General features: G+C 36.7%; 1 protein-coding gene across 1 annotated transcript in view; it reads left to right on the forward strand.

Moving 5' to 3' along the window:
* Positions 1–16,298: 16,298 nt before the first annotated feature.
* The window catches only part of cfap58 (cilia and flagella associated protein 58), a 132,336-nt gene continuing 131,377 nt past the window's right edge, over positions 16,299–17,257 (forward strand). Inside the window, 1 exon segment of the mRNA XM_053477311.1 lies at positions 16,299–16,589. Within this exon segment, the coding sequence (XP_053333286.1) occupies positions 16,299–16,589 (291 nt within the window).

Raw genomic sequence — 17,257 nt, forward strand, 5'->3', positions numbered from 1 at the left:
TACATAGGATAAGCGGGACAGATAATGGATGAAGTGATGGATGTCTTAACATAACAAGAAATACAAGAACTTAGTGACTCAGAGTACTATACACACACATTCATCCGCATGTAGTCCCATTTTATTTTAGCATTCCTAATTCATTATTTATAATTAATTATACTTCCATTAAAAAAATATACTGTACGATTATTTTGCCACTTATTCTTATTTTGCGAGTGATTAAGTTGATCGGAGTCTGAATCATAAAAGCTGAGAACGTTGGTTGAATTGGCAAGAAAATAAAACGGTCCGGCACAAAATTAAGTCCTAATCTTGTCAAACAAGTCAAATTTTTTGGAAAAACATATTTGCGATTCTTTCCACCTACTGATAAAATAATTCAGCTTTTACTGTACTACAATATCACGCCAAGAACAACCTACTGTACATAATACATGATGTTAATTAAAATACTTATTGTAATATAAAAAAATAAAAAATAAGAATAATCTAAACTCAAGACAAAACTCTCAAGATGTGGGTTAGTGATTAGCGCTGTAGCCTTGCACCACTGGGGTTTGCATGCTCTTCCCGTGCTGGTTGGGTTTCCTCCGGGTGCTCTGGTTTCCTCCCACAATCCGAAGACATGCAGATTAGGATAATTGGTGTTCCCAAATTGTCCATAGTGTGTAAATGAGCATGTCATTTATGTGCGTGTCCTGCGATGGATTGGTCCAATGTCTATCCCGTCTCTTGCCCAAAGCCTCTAGGCTCCAGGCCCCCCGGTGTAGAAGATGAATGTATAAATGAGCAAACCTTAAGGGTGTAGACAGAATGCTGATGCGCTGATGAGAGACGTCAGATTAAAATGGCCAGACTGTCAGTTTAAGTTGACAGGAAAGTTTTACTAACTCAAATGTCAAACCTTAAGCTGGATGGTCTACAATAGCAATTGCATTACACTGGATTCCAGTTCTGCCAGCCAAGAAGAAGAATCTAAGGCTACAGTGGGTAGAGACCTGACAGTTGATTAATTGTAGAGCAGTTCCTGTTCCGATGAATCTTGACTCGTTTTATGGCCATTATGCAAACGGTTCTGTAGGTATCAACAGCATAAATCTATTGACCGAACCTGCCTTGTGTCAACAGTTTAGGCAGGTGGAAGGGGTATAATTATGTGTGCAATGTTTTCCTAGCACACACTGGAGCTCTTACAGTTCCAAAATAACCCCAAACCGGTTCCATGAACATGAACTTCATGAACTTTAATAGATCCGTATCGAACAGATCACCTTTGAGACGTAAAACAGGAACCACACTGTAAATGTGCATGATGTTCTGGGAACAACCTGCATTACACCTAGTGTTCTGCTGTGTTTGTAGTGCCTGGAACAGGTAAGTGGTCATTTGCACAAGGTAATAAAGGGAAAAAAACATGATATTTTGTTCGAGCAGGTAAAGCTCATAAAAAGCTCAGGCCTGAGGGGCTTTTTGTACTATTCTATTACGGTGCATTTAAAAGGGGCTGTTTCAGAGATTTTTTATTTATTTTTTGCCAGTGCTGAGGTCGATAGACTTTTACATGAGAGTGCTGTGAAATTTAGTGTTCCTCATTAACGTGCCGGTGTACAAACGAGCATATGGACACATTCACAGTACGCACGCCGCCACAAGTTACAATACAATCCTGTGTTATACACAAGGTGAGACATTAATCTCCTAGGATATAGATGCAAGTTTCAAAAGCCACCTGTTATAGATTATTTCCAGGAGATCTGTCCTGGAAAATATATGGCATTTGACAGTGTTCTGTTTTTATATGGATGATTTTATACATTTATATTGCAGAACTATTACACAAGCTATCCAAAACTGGTTGTTCCCATGACAATAAACACAACATAAATTCTCACAATTCTCAGCGTACCTTCTGTAAATGTACCTTGGAACGGAACATTTCTCACAATAATGCTTGACTAAAGGCTGTAAGCCACACCCACAGGTTTGTGCATGCTTCAGCTTCAGATTCACAAACTCTACAGCAGGTACCAAACAGCCCGACTACTGAAGCAACAGTATTCCATTCCATATATCTAATTTTATATGAATGAGTAATGCATGAGTGTTCGCACCTCAACTGCCAACTGTGTTAAGTGGATTTTTTTCCCTTTTTTGACAGTTGACAGTAATTTATCATTAGACATTTAAACAAAACACTGAGTTTTTATACGTGGATATTTATTTAGTCAAAACAGATCCAAGGCAATATCATTAATGCAAAATTCACAATCAATCAATCAATCAATCAATCAATTAATCCATCAATCAATCAATCAATTAATCAATCAATCAATAACATACAAAACTGTACATTTCTTTTTTTAATGTAACAGATTTTTAAATGTATTTATTAATGTATTTATTTATTTTTTTATTCTAAATTTAAGTATTCACAGTAAGGCGGCACAGTGGCGTAGTGGTTAGCACTGAGGCCTCGCACCTCCAGTGTCACAGATTGGATTCTCGAGTCTGTGTGCATGGAGTTTGCATGTTCTTCCCGAGCTTGGTGGGTTTCCTCCAGGTGCTTCGGTTTCCATTCACAGCTCATTAGGCTAACTGGCACTCCCAGATTGTCTGTAGTGTGTGTGTGTAAGTGTACAGTATGTTTGTGTGTATCCTGTGATGGATTCCAGGGTGTCCAGGGTGTACCCTGCTTCATTCCATAGATCTCCTAGGATAAGCTCCAGGACCCTCGCCAACCTTTACACAGGATTAAGCGCTATAGACGATGAGTAAGTGAGTGACTATTCACACATTAAAAATAAAAAAATTAATAAAATAAAATAAATAAATCCCAGAAATTCCTTGGACTGCCAGGGGGGCTATTCTATGGTTAACAAGGGCAACATAAAGCCCTACTGTAGTTCACAAGCCATGACTTTAAACAATGCAAATGTTTCTGATTGAAATTTAAGTCAAGGTAGGTAAGCTTTTATTGTCATATTTTACAACAATAAAAGCTTTTATATAGAACCATATACAGTTCAGTGCACAGTTAAACAAAACAGGTGCTACATACAGCATAAAATAATAACATAAATCAACTTTAGTCAAATTGCAGGACTACAACAACAGTGGACCATCGCAAATAACTTTAACAAGAAGATATTCAGTGGCTAATGCACATAATAATAATAATAATAATAATAATAATAATAATAATAATAATAATAGTACTATTATAATTATTAGTCACATATTTACAGATATTACTTGTACCTTACAGCACAGGGAAATTATTTTCATGTATATCCCAGTAAACAAACTGTGGTCAGAGCCTGATACACAGAATGGGTTAAGGTCCTTGCTCAATGTTGGTGATTATCTTCTCAAAACTGCAAATCACATATTCAGTCTTGTAGATTTAACCAAATAACTGCTGTAAAGTCATATACTGGTATAAACTATTGTACACAGTGTACAGTATAAGGACATGGTGATGTGATGTCATGCCGTAAACAGGAAGGGAACAAGTAGGTGAGAAAACCGTGCCAATTTGATGAGTTGAAATTTTAACTCGAGGGAGAATGATGAACAGGTTTTACTGATAGTAGACAGAGAACCATTTGTTGCAACTTCACCTCAAACACAGCAGTAGGATATTGTTCCTAATATCGTGCTCCATACTGCATGTGTAATCTGCATTTTATTTCTCTGCCTTTAAAAGCTCTAAGGAGAACATTTTAAACGTGACAGATCACAATTTCCAAGCGTACATGAATAACCTCACGATGCTATTATGTTCACTGCGATTACACACCGCTGTACTTCGGGATTGAGGAGTGTTTTGTATTTTCGTTCGTGCTGCAGGACACTAAACTGGATTGATAAAGAGAGAGATGATGAATGCAAAGCCCCGCCCACTAATAAAATCAATATGTTCATTTAGCTCAAACAAAGACAATCCAGTATATGTGCACTTTCTCTTTATCGCTCTCAACAGTATGTTTTCCCAAGATATTGTATATTGAATTAAATCTACTCACTTTTTGTATATACCGCTTTACCCTGTATACAGGGTCGCAAGGGGGCAAGGAGCTCATCACAGGGCAGACATGCATACAAAGATATTAGGAATATGCGGTAGGCTCCTGGAAGTTCCGGGAGAGGTGGGCAAAATACGGGCTTTTAATTTTCAACAACCAAATTTTATTATAACTCTACATCTAAACATGCAATGTTTCTGGGAGGTTTTAGTTGCCAGAGGCTATCTGTGTTTCCTGGAAAGCCTTCAGGGTTCTTGTCTTTTTTTTTAATTTTATTTCCCTAGGAGATTAAAAGGTCTTAAATTGAAAATAAAGTGAGCAAGCGTGCTTTGGTTCTGTTTAGTCTGTTCAGCTCTCTCTCTTACCTTCTCATCTGTATGCTCGGCTCAAACAAATCAGCTTCCCAAGCTTTTCATCTTGTAATCATTATCTAGCTGATCTCTTTCTCTGCTGTAACAACAGCAATAAAGTTGAAAATGTATGATCTTCATTATATTGCGATTTCTTATTAATATTGCATTGGCCATCCACAGAAAAATACGAATGAGAAAGGAAGGTATTGCTCATTTGTTTTCCAGGAGCTAAAGATGAAGATTGACCATTATCCATCTTAAGATCATTTTATATGAATTAGCTCTTTATTTTCCTACACTCCAGCAATCAACCTTTTTTTTTTAATGTAGTTTTAATATAAAAAAAAAACAGAAGGAGACAAAAGACAGTGATCTCTTTTCTCGGAATGAAACCTACTGTATAATTTGATGTAACACTATTATATTATGAGAGAAAGGCCAGAACAGATATACAAATTATAGATGGGAAAAGACACACAATGATCAGACTAAATAATAGGGTTTGTTATTTGGTGAATAAGCATGAGTGTGCTTCTGGAATCACAAACACATAGTTCTGTTCGTCTTCAGTCCACTGTTTCCTGTGATTATTGCTCTGCCATTACACTTAAAAGCAATTGCCATGGGAACTGTACATGTTATGTTGTGTTGTCAAAGAGAACCCGGCTGGGAGGATATAGCTGCCTCGCTCAGCACACAGACACCAAGAAAGTCTTTTAAACCATTAAAGGCTTTGGATAGAACACTACAACAGAGTGTTACCCTATCAGACAGGGGTGCAAGTTCAATCTCTTCATGAAGCTAGGCATTATCCATTAAAGAATCCTCTTTTCGTAAATAAAGGCTCCCACACTGATTCTCCAACAAGCACAAATACACATACAATGGGGGTCCCAAAGTTTGAGACCACTAGCATTCCTGTTTTCAAATTCAAGCCAATAATTTGCACTTCACATTTCAGTAGGGACCTACTGTAGGAATAGTGTAAAATCTTTAATATTATAAAGTCAGGTCAATACGTATTGGACAATACCTCCTTATCATTTACACAGGGTCACGGGGGCTTGGAGCCTATCCCAGAACACTTACTGTAGGGCAATTTGGGAACAGCAAATACCCTAATCTGGATGTCTCTGGATTGTGGGTGGAATCCCACGAAGCACAGGAAGAACATACAAACTTCATGCACACAGACCAGAGATGGGATCAAACCAGGACTCTAGAGGTGCAAGGCGACAGTGCTAGCATTTGACCTAATCTGGGTAGAAAGTAAAACTACTTCACACATCATCAATACCCAACTGTGACCAAGTTGGTAGCCACAAATGCTCATGCCATAATATGGCCTCTACCATGTTTTCAGATATGAGCCATTTGGGCCCTTTGGATGAGGAGCCCTTCCTTACCTTCTCCATAATCTCCTCCTCCAATCTTTCAGTTTGAACAAGGCAAGACTTAGGGAAGTATCTGTTATTGAGGGCTTGCATCTTCTGGCACTCTTGGGAGGTGGCTCTTGATTCTAGACTTTGACAATGATATTATTTATATACTTTGAAAAAAGCTTTGACTTGTTTATTTGCATTTGCACCATGTTATCTCATGGATATTTAGAGTTTCCATGAATAGCTATCAAATGCAAATTGAACTCAGAATTTCTTTATTTGTCATGAAATAACTAAGAAACAGGCTAAACTCACCATTAAATTGCCTATAAGTCAGCTCTGAAATTGTGAGCAGCCTGGAGCCTATCCCAAGAGATTTAAAGCACGAGGCGGGGTACACCCTGGACAGGGTGCGAATCCATTGCAGGGCACATGCATACACATACACTACAGGCAATTTGGGAACGCCAATTAGCCGGCCTAACTGGAGTACCCAGAGGAAACCCAAACAACATAAAAACTTAATGGTACTGTACAAAAATCCATTATAGAGGTGGCATTAAAACTAAAGTATAAAACCAACCTGTAAATTCTTTCACCATACTACATGTACTGTAGCTAAACGGTTCATAAATTTTGGGGGGTAAATTAACCAGCTATAGAGCCCCCAATTAATCCAGGCCATAGCCTGCTAAGTAAGTTCTAATTGCGTGTTCATTCACAAGTTTAGCATGCAGATCACTACCAGATCTTTAATTATCTGTCTAAATGAATTCCTGAAACTCTCTGTCGTCTGTAGCAGTGGGGTCAATAGACTTGAGTCTGTGCCCAGGATTACATTCACAGTGCATTTACATTCATACTATTGAGTGTAGGGTGCAGACACCCTTATGAACTTACAGTACATTTATCTCATTTTTATACAGCTAAACAGTTGAAGGTTAAGGACTTTGCTCAAGGACCCAGCAGTTGCAGAGTGGCAGTGCTGGGATTTGAAATCATGATCTCCTGATCAGAGGATCAAAACATCTCTGCAACAAAGTGGTGCAAAGATACACATTCAATAATTCAAAAGTGGAAAAAGTGGATGGTACTACCCACAGGCAGCTGAAATGCATCCATCGCAGCAAGATGAATGAGAACATCAAAGATATAAGTGCATCTGGGCTGTATGAGATGGATGCAAGAAAAAAGCCATTTCTCAATTTAAAAGGATCCATCTGGAATCCTGTTTGAAGTTTGCACAATGACACCTGAAGGATCCTACAGCACAGAAGGCAGTGGTGCAGGACATTTGGTGGTGGAAGCACAATGCTGTGGAGATGTTTCCCATTTGCAGGGACTGGAGAACTAGTCTCTAGATGCGTACAGTATTGTTGTATTGTACAAGATCCATAAATTTTTTTGCTAAATCTATAAATGTAAAGTCCAAATAAATCCTAACCCATATAAGCAAAGACCAAGACTGAGATTAGATTAGAAAAAGATTGAAGAAAATATTAGTATTAGAAAATCATTAACATATGTATAGATGTTGTCTCATTTTATTTTTTTTGAATAAATGAATTGTGTAGCTTCCTGCCTTTCTACATCAATAGAAACATCCAAAGTATTAACCTCTGAGAGACCTCTTTGGCCCTGACTCCATAAGCTAATAGAGTGATATATCAGAGTATCTCGTTGAAGCCTCTATCCATCAATCCTTCCTCTGTCATCCCTTCATTCGAAAATAATGACTTCATGCTAATGTAGGCCGCAATTATCATCACGTCTGCCAGCGGGACGATGTTCAGAATCAGACGTCCTGCTAATACATTATTCAGAACGGCTTCTCAAATCAGCAATGTGGTCTTCAATCTGCTATTAAAAACTCCCACGTATTTTTAAAGAATTAGTTAAAACACGTGACCATCTACTTAATTCCTACAAGACAGACTGAAAAGCATTTGTTTTAATTCATTTGTTTTAAATTATCAACATGAACAGTTATTACAGGTTATTACAGGAAAAAGTCTTTCAACTTAGTAGATACAGTATATATTATGGATGTGCACTTTAAAATAGCCAGCCGGCATACCTGCAGGTTTTTAGAAGACGGGGAGAACATATGAAACCGTATACAGGCAGAAACCCAAGATCAGGAACAAACCATAGGGATTCTGGAGCAGCTCAACAGGTTCAGTTCTACATGTAACTCAACAGTCTATGGTTAACACTCATTATTTTTTTGGTCCTGGTCAGGACAGTGATGGTTGTGAGGCAGGAATACACCTCATGGGGCATTGTGCATTCACTCACTACACATATTTTCAGGGGGGGTGGGATGAAACTGGGGAACATAAAAGGCAGCCCACTGTTCAGGATTGAATTAGCTGTCCATTGCTTCACCATTAAGTAGGACTGGTTTACAGATGTAAATGACCAAAGTATGGTTATGTTTAACAACACTACGGGCTATTTGGGAATGCCAGGCACCAATGCCATTGGTGGAGACAGCAATCAGCATACACTGCATGTGTTTGGACTGCAGGGACGAAACGTGCGAGAGAAAACCCATTAAGGGAAAAATCCACATACACAGACAAAACATGGAGCTTTGAAGCCACGGCACCATCTGAACCAGATCACTCACTCACTTATTTACTCACACTTATCCTCTATACCCAATTACTTAATCTGCATGTCTTTAGATTGTAGGAGGAAACCGGGCCACGTGGAGGAAACCCACCAAGCACAGGGGGAAAACTGCACACACACCTAGGCAGGAATCGTACCATTGCTATCCCACCGTGCAGCAGGACATCATAGAATATACCAAAATATGATTATGTTTGAAGTGATTCCAAAATGAATAAAGTATGACATCATTGCATCGCCTGCTGTGGCACATGGTAATGTGGGCACATGCAACCTTTGTCCCATTTGCCCCCCAGTGCGAGCGCTGTCCTTCAGCACCACAGGATTAACATAATCCACAAAGCATATGCAACAAGTTGCCAAGGTGAGGGAGTTAAGAAGCAGAGAAATGAAATAAATTAGGGCTATATATATATATATATATATATATATATATATATATATATAAATTATAATAAAAAAGCACCATCTATGAGATCTTTGGGATATTAGGGATAATGCAATTATACAAAAAAAAGAACAGAAGTCAGACATAATGTATGGAAACACTGCAGAGTTTAAACTGAAACATACTGTAAACTTGCATGAAACAAAAGCCAGTTTAAGGAGATGTGATACTGTAACTAAACCCAAAGTCACTGACCTTTATGAGAGTTGTGAAGTCTGTGAAATCTGTTGTGATGTCCTCTCTGGAGCGGAGGGATCCCGGACACGCTGTTTCCCATGACTGACAGGTGAAAAAAAAAAAGCAAGCTTCAGATCGTCAAGGAATTAAGCGCTAGATGTGCAGTACAGTAGTTCACGTCCTGCAGGAGTGTGGAAGAAACGTGACGATTCGGAAGCGCGCGATTAGCGGAGTGTCGGAGGCGCGCGGGACACACAGCCGAGCGCGCGCACTGAAGTCACGAAAGCTCGGTCATGAGAAATGGGAAGAAAAAAAAAGACGAAGGAGAAAAAGGAAAAAAATAGGCTGTTTCGCGAGATTTTCCTCCCGATCTGATGATGCTGTCTGCTAGTTTCCAAGCTAAAGATAATTTACAATTAGTCTTGCAGATGAACCAGTATATAGTGTCCAGAGGTTTTAGTGTCATTAAAAAAAAACTATATATATATATATATATATATATATATATAGTTTAAAATTTAATATAACAAATACAATAGTAAAGTAATTATTTTATGGGCACATTGATGTTCTTGGTATTTAAACTTTTCGCACCTCCAGGGTCCTGCCTCAGATCTGTGCCTGGAGTTCTTCTCCATGTGTTTGGTGGGGTCCCTCCGGTTTCCTCCCACAGTCCAAAGACATGCAGATTAGACTAATTCCCAAACTGCCCATATTATATGAATGAGCATGTGTGTGTGTGCCCTGCAATAATTTGGCACCCAATCCAGGGTCCTCGTATGAACCCAAGTCTGCAGGGATAGGCTCCAGAGCCCCCCCCCCCCCGAGACCCTGCATATAGGATAAAGCGGTTTATATACAGTATGTGACTGAACTTTCCAGCAACCAAGCACATTGTTATTAATCTCCAACTGTCATAAACACTTCAGAAGAGAAAACGCAGCACCACTTTAATAGAAACACCTAGACAGTTATTTAATTAGCCAATCACATGGCAGCAGGTGCAGGTCAAAAGCTTTAGGTGATGGTCGCATCAAACAAGTGAATAGGAAGAAGTGTGTTCTATGTGACTTTGTGACATGGTTGTTGATGTCAGAGGGTTCTCTATAAAGTTTGCAATCATATAAACATCAAGAAAAGCATTAAATAAATAAATCTATAACTATTTCAGATTTTTGCTGTTCCTCATCATGCATCGTTACTCTTTTGTCTAGCAATTCATGTATAGCACCGTTGACTTAACTTCATATATATATATATATATATATATATATATATATATATATATATATATAACATTCACATACAAAATATATAATAACTATAATAAACTATACTCCCCCCCAAAATAAATAAATAAATAAATAAATATACAAGTATACACTATCAACAAGTTTATATATTTATAAATATAAATCGGTTTCCTATTTTTAGCAATATTTTGTGACTTGCTTTTAATGTATGCTGCTAAAATACACAAATTTCCCCTTGTGATCAATATTTTTTTATATATATATATTTTGTCTTAGCTTATTATCTAGTGAGTGACAGTTCTGTGGGCTAAAACAACTAGAGAGAGACTAGAGAAAAATATTAAAACGTGTTTGAGTTGACAGGAAGGCTAAAGTACCTCAAATAACCACTTTTTACAACCAGGATGAACAGAAAAAGGACAAGATCAGGCGTTATGTCTGTCAGTCCAGAAGAACAACCTGAAGCTTCAGTCTCAACTGAAACAAGACAGATAATGACTGGACTTGTTGTTTAGTTGAACAGTGAGTGTGCATAGCCAGTTGCAATATAGTCATATATAGTTTATTCTAATTAATATATATATATATATATATATATATATATATATATATATATATATATATATATATATAATGCATAGCAATACATTTTGTATTAATACATTTATACAAGCTTTTCTTTTCTTTTTTTCTTGAAGTGTGTATACATTTTTGGCTGACTGTATTATTACATATTATTTTATAGTAACATTGTAATTTTTCAAACAGAAGTTTTAATTTTACTGTGTACTTTTTAAAGTAAAGATTTTTACCTTAAAATGTTATTATCTTGCTGTTAAACTACAATATGAATGTAGTACATGTTTTGCAGTACTAATATTTTAGTCACTAATATTGCCACATACTGTACTGTAAATCATCATACACTATCTAGAAACCAACTAGGAGCATGAAGGCCAATGCCTATTCCCATTTTACCACCGTCGTAAGACCTTTATTCAAACTGTAAACCATATACATTTAATATTTATTATTATTATTATTATTATTATTATTATTTTCATCTGTTGCCTTAGCGTTTTCCGACCCAGCTTCATGAGTGACCTAATCTTAAAGGGATTCTACTAATACTGTAATAAGCCTTTGCTTCTTGCTTAGTTTTCCATTCTCTGTGCATTTCGACGTAGGAGAGCGTTACAGAAACAGGTCAACTCATACTGTTCTGGTTGTCTTATAGAGTTGAGACTGGTTGAGGGCTGGTGTTCATTTGACCAATGATTTGTGTAAAGCTGCCACCTAGTGTAAAGATCAACAACAAAAAAAAAAACAAAAAACAAAATAACACAACTAATAGGACTTGAGTTAGTTTTTATTGGTTTTTGATGCTTTATGGAGCAGGTTTTGGTGTTGAGGAGAGGAAGTAATGATGTAATGTAGTTCAGAAGTAGACAAATTGCTGTTACTGATGATTCCTGTTCTCATTCTGCTGATAATAATAATAATAATAATAATACTACACTTCGCATTATGTTGAAAGGTTTATTTAGGAAATTAAAACCTAAAAACACGCAATGCAATGTAAAAGAGTGTGTGCAGAAGAGTGTATGGGGAAGTGCAGTGTGTAGGGGATTGCAGTGTGTAGGGTTTAGGGATTAGGGCCCGATTCCGGACGGAACCCCGCAGGAAGGGGCGGTGATTTCACGCAGTCGCATGGCAACAGGGAGACGCATTTCACAAACAACGAAGGAGCAAAAGACTGAGAGCTTTACTTTATCTTTTAGACCTGTGTAGTTGTATAAAATGCTGAAGCTCTCATGTGAGAGACGAATCTAAGTTCGGGACAGACGCTGGACACGTGCAGAATGGAGGTAAGATAAGAAAACTTGTGTTAGCCAGTCACACCGCGCTCCCTGACCGCTCACACACTCCTACTGATCCACACTCACACACACTCACACGAAACTCAGAACTGTTTAAGATTCCTGTGTGAGCAGGATGGAATCCTGGATTTATCAAAGGTAAGAACGTACTGTAAAGCATGCAGGGTTTCCTTTGAACTGCTTTGAAGTCACAAATGTGTAACTTTTACAGTAACTATTTATAACAAATAAAAAACCCGCAGAGGAGCAGAGATCATTTAGCATTAAATGATCTGTATATAGGTGAGCTAAAATACAGTCAGATAAACTGATGTGAAATTGATTGAAATTGAAATGATTGGTAAAAAGAATTACATTTCTCAGTAAAATCAATATACAGTATACCTTCCAAAAATGTATACAAAAGTACGTATACACACTTCAGGAAAAGAAAAACAGTATAAGTACAGTATAAATATTTTAATACTTAATTTATTGCTATACAAATATAAACAGTCATACACAGTACGATATCAGAGGCGGACTGGGACCAAAAAATGGCTCTGGACATCCTGGCCCACAGCAGCCCACATAATAATAATAATAATAATAATAATAATAATAATAATTCTTATTTATATAGCGCCTTTCCAGAGCTCAAGGACACTTTACAATTAGAATAATACATTGGCTCAATAATGTATAGATAAATTTTTAACACCAGTTACTAGTATAAAAATATAACACAATACAGAAATCAATGCTATTTAAACATATTATTTAAAGTATCACTGAACATATATTGGGTCATATCAGTAAAATAAAGAAACAAAGGAAATGATGTCAAGTCAAACAACATACTGTATAAAACTATAATATTTTAAAAAGAATGGCAATAAAACTGAACAGGTAAGCTGAAATAAAATCAGTAGCAGCATTTGCTCACTCTAGTAAACTAGATACTTATTTTAATTATTATGGTAGTCAATATTAATTCAAATAATGCGGAGAAATGTAATCTTAAATTCATATTGCCTACCATAATAATAATTACTAGCACGAGTTAATGCTGCTACTGATTTTATTCCAGCTTACCTGTTCAGTTTGATTGCCATTCTTCTCACTCAGCTTTGGTAGATAAGTGGGTTGGTGTTGGTCATCATCAGCAGGCACTGCTTCATCCTCACTGACCTGCTGCATTTGCCACTTACACTGATGAGTGGTATATCTTACACTGCATCTTGATGATACCCCCTGCGAAATGTTCATGATATCTCACAAACAAAAAGGCCAATCTGTCTTTTCCTCATAAAGTGTTTAGGTGAAATTCCATCCATACAAGTGTGACAAATATGCAAAGAAAAATAAATCAGGAAGGGGCAAATACTTTTTCATGACACAGCACATGTAGAATGAAACTGTGGCAGGTTTTAGCAGTCCCAAAATCATACTAACTTTACACTGAAGTGAATAGCTTTAAATGATGGATGCTTTTTAACACCCTTGTGACTCAATAAGAGACAATACGAAGAATATTTTCTAACAGCCTGTATATATTTGCGTACTGAATGGGCCGGCCCACATTGGCCAGCGGTCCACCGGGAGAACTCCAGGTGCTCCAGATGGCCAGTTCGCCGCTGTACGATATACAGTGAAATGCTTATACGCCTCGCCATGACCTTAAAAAAAGATTATCAATAAGAACTGAATTATGGAATGAAATGAGAAATAAAATATAGAAAATATAGCTGTACAAATATAGAAAATATAGAACACTTTGGTTGTGGAAATTAAAATAGAATTTGAATAGAGTGTCCAAATGTGCATGAATGTGTAACATTCATGCACATGTGCAATCATCTGTTGCCTTGGTAGCAACTTTGCAAACTTTTTCATCCTCAGCTTCATGAGTGACCTAATCTTAAAGGGATTCTTGCAATACTGTAATAAGCACTTGCTTCTTGTTTTGTCTTTGTTATTGTGACTGAGACTGAGGTCTGGTACAGCGAATTTCTCAGTAAAATTGAGTATATATCAGGCAAACAAAAAGATTACTGTATTTATACAAATGTAAAAATGTAAAATAAAAACTCATATAATATTTTAATACTAAATTTATTGCCATATGTTATACATTGATATATATGATAATGTTATGATCATCATATCAAGATAATATAGGTAAAACTTGCATGCAAAAGTTCATTTATTTCAGTATTGTTACTTAAAAGGTGAAACTAATATAACTAATAGAGATAGACTTATTACATGCAAAGCAAGATAGTTCAAGCCGTGATTTGTCATAATTGAGATGATTATGGCTTACAGCTCATGAAATCCAAATCCACAAATCCACAATCTCAGAAAATTAGAATATTACATTCAATCAATAAAACGTGGATTGTGCATCAAACACGATATTCTAATTTTTCGAGTTTCACCTGTATACATCATAGTATTTTTCTTTTTCTAAAGTGTGTATACTGTACATTTTTTGGATGACTCTGTAGACTGTACATAAATAGATAGATAGATAGATAGATAGATAGATAGATAGATAGATAGATAGATAGATAGATGTGCACATACTATATCAGAATCAGAAAGGGCTTTATTGCCAAGTTCTTTTGCACATACAAGGAATTTGTTTTAGTGACAGAAGCTTCCAGAGATCACAACGACACACACACACACACACACACACACACACATACACACACACGCACAAACACACACACGCACAAACACACACACACACACACACACACACACACACACACACACACACACACCCCCCACACACACACACACAAACATGTGGAAAAAAAAGAATAGGATGTGGAGTATTATCACACATGATTAACACCCATCTGTACATGATGGGTTTTTCAAATGCACTTGACAATACTGCTCTTGCAAGAGCTATCCCAGAACATCTGTGTCTTAAAATAACAAAAATATTATAGATTTAATTAAAAGGTGTGTCCAAACTTTTGACTGAAACTCTCTCTACTGTATCTCTCTCTCTCTCTCTCTCTCTCTCTCTCTCTCTGTGAACACTGTGTGTTTGAGAGTGTTGAGAGCTATCTATCTATCTATCTATCTATCTATCTATCTATCTATCTATCTATCTATCTATCTATCTATCTATCATCCATGTGTAGCATACCTATTAATAGCAGCAATAAATCTCTTTCCAATAAAAGTTTAAAAATGTATTTTATCATAAATATATTCCACTTAGGTCACCTGAGTAAAACTGAGCACACATTTAGACATTTTTTGAGAAACATCATATAATTCATTTGCAACAACAACAATTACAACATTCAGTCATTTATTTTACCTCCAACAATCACTATGAATTTATAATCATTTAAATGGCTGAATTAAAGCAATTCATAAACAGTAACATGGCAAACCACCTTAAATGAATGCATTGGAAATGAATGTTTTTTAATGTAAAATATTTTCACAAATATTTCTGAACATTTCCTAAAGGGGTCATTAGTCATTATAATATTTCAGGAAGAAACATGGCTAAGATAGAGCTGTAACGAAGGAAACAGTAACAGATTCTGTAAAGGCAGTTTTTAACTAAAGTACGTTAGAGCTTAGACAGGACAGCAGTCAGATAGATGACAAAGTAATGTTTGCCAACTTATAATCTTGCAAAAAAAGGTTTATCTTTTATACTGTATGTCTACATTGTATTTATTTGGTACCTTTATAGTCTCAGTGTGAAGATCTTATATATATATATGATGGATAAGATAACCTGATTACTTTTATAAAAGGTATAATAATAGGTTTATTATTTTTCTCTATGAAGATTAAGTAATTCCATCCTCCACTGTTGGGTGCTCCCTAATGTTCACATGATTTAGCCATTATTGAATTATCATATCTCCATAGTCAGGGTTATATGGTTTATAGTATATTAATCATGCTGCAGAGCCTTACACAAATTAATAAATCTAATAATCTAATAAATGATAAATTTAAAAGCCATTCCCCCGTACCTTATTCTCAAGCTCCAAGTTCATTCAGTTTTACGCCAATCATAAAATAAGCAAATCAACCTTAACCTTACAGGATTATATTGTAACTGTGTCCATACAGAAAAATTTAGAAGTAGCTCCCAATTCATTTCATGTGCTCATGTTGTAGGAGAAAGCCGAGAAGCCGTCGATGGAAGAAAGATCCTTTGATGCACTGGAGAAGGAGTTCCAGGATGTCCTGAATGAACTGGTGGGAGAGAAGAGTCTTGAGAAATTCACTGTGGAATATGAAAAGCTCCTCACATCCCTGAAAAAATCACATGAGAACGAGAAGAGGCTGATGACAAAATGCCGAGAGCTGAAAGCAGAGATAAGCAGCAATTCTGTCAAAGTGGAAGCGGCCCTGAAGCTCTCACACGAAGACCAAACCACCATTATGTCACTTAAAAAGGTATAGTATAAGAAAAAAAAGAGAAAAAAATAGAAACTTTATCATTGGCGGAAAAAGATTGTGGGTAAGAGATTACGATTTTAATAAATGTAAAATGATGAGAATTTTAATTTAAAAAGAGCAAATAAACAAATCCTTAATTAGATTTAAACTGTCTGATTTATTCATTGATGACGTGACTTTCATATTCAGTGAAAATATGTTGTTTTTTGCAACATTATCATCTTCTCCAAGGCTTAGCACTGTTTCACTGCACCTGCAGGGTCAGGGTTCGATTCCTAGCCAGGTTCGATTCCCGCCTCTGTGTGCATGAAGTTTGTATGTGCTCCCCATGCTTGGTGGGTTTCCTTCAGGTACTCTGGTTTCCTCCAACAGTCAAAATACATGCAGGTTAAGCTAATTGGCTTTCCAAAAAAGTGTGCATGTGTGTGTCCTGCAATGGATTGGGACCCCATCCAAGGCATATTCCGCCTTGTGACCTAAGGATCCTGGTATAGACTCCAGACCCTCCGCGACCCTGTATACAGGATATAGCAGTATAGAATATGAATGAGTGAGTGATCTGGTTCAGACGGCGCAGTGGCTTTAAACCTTCAGGTTTGGTCTGTGTATGTGGATTTTTCCCATGCTTAATGGTTTTCCTCCAGGTACTTCAGTTTCCTCCCATC

The sequence above is a fragment of the Clarias gariepinus genome, chromosome 18 (assembly GCF_024256425.1).
Source record: "Clarias gariepinus isolate MV-2021 ecotype Netherlands chromosome 18, CGAR_prim_01v2, whole genome shotgun sequence".
Lineage (NCBI taxonomy): Eukaryota > Metazoa > Chordata > Actinopteri > Siluriformes > Clariidae > Clarias > Clarias gariepinus.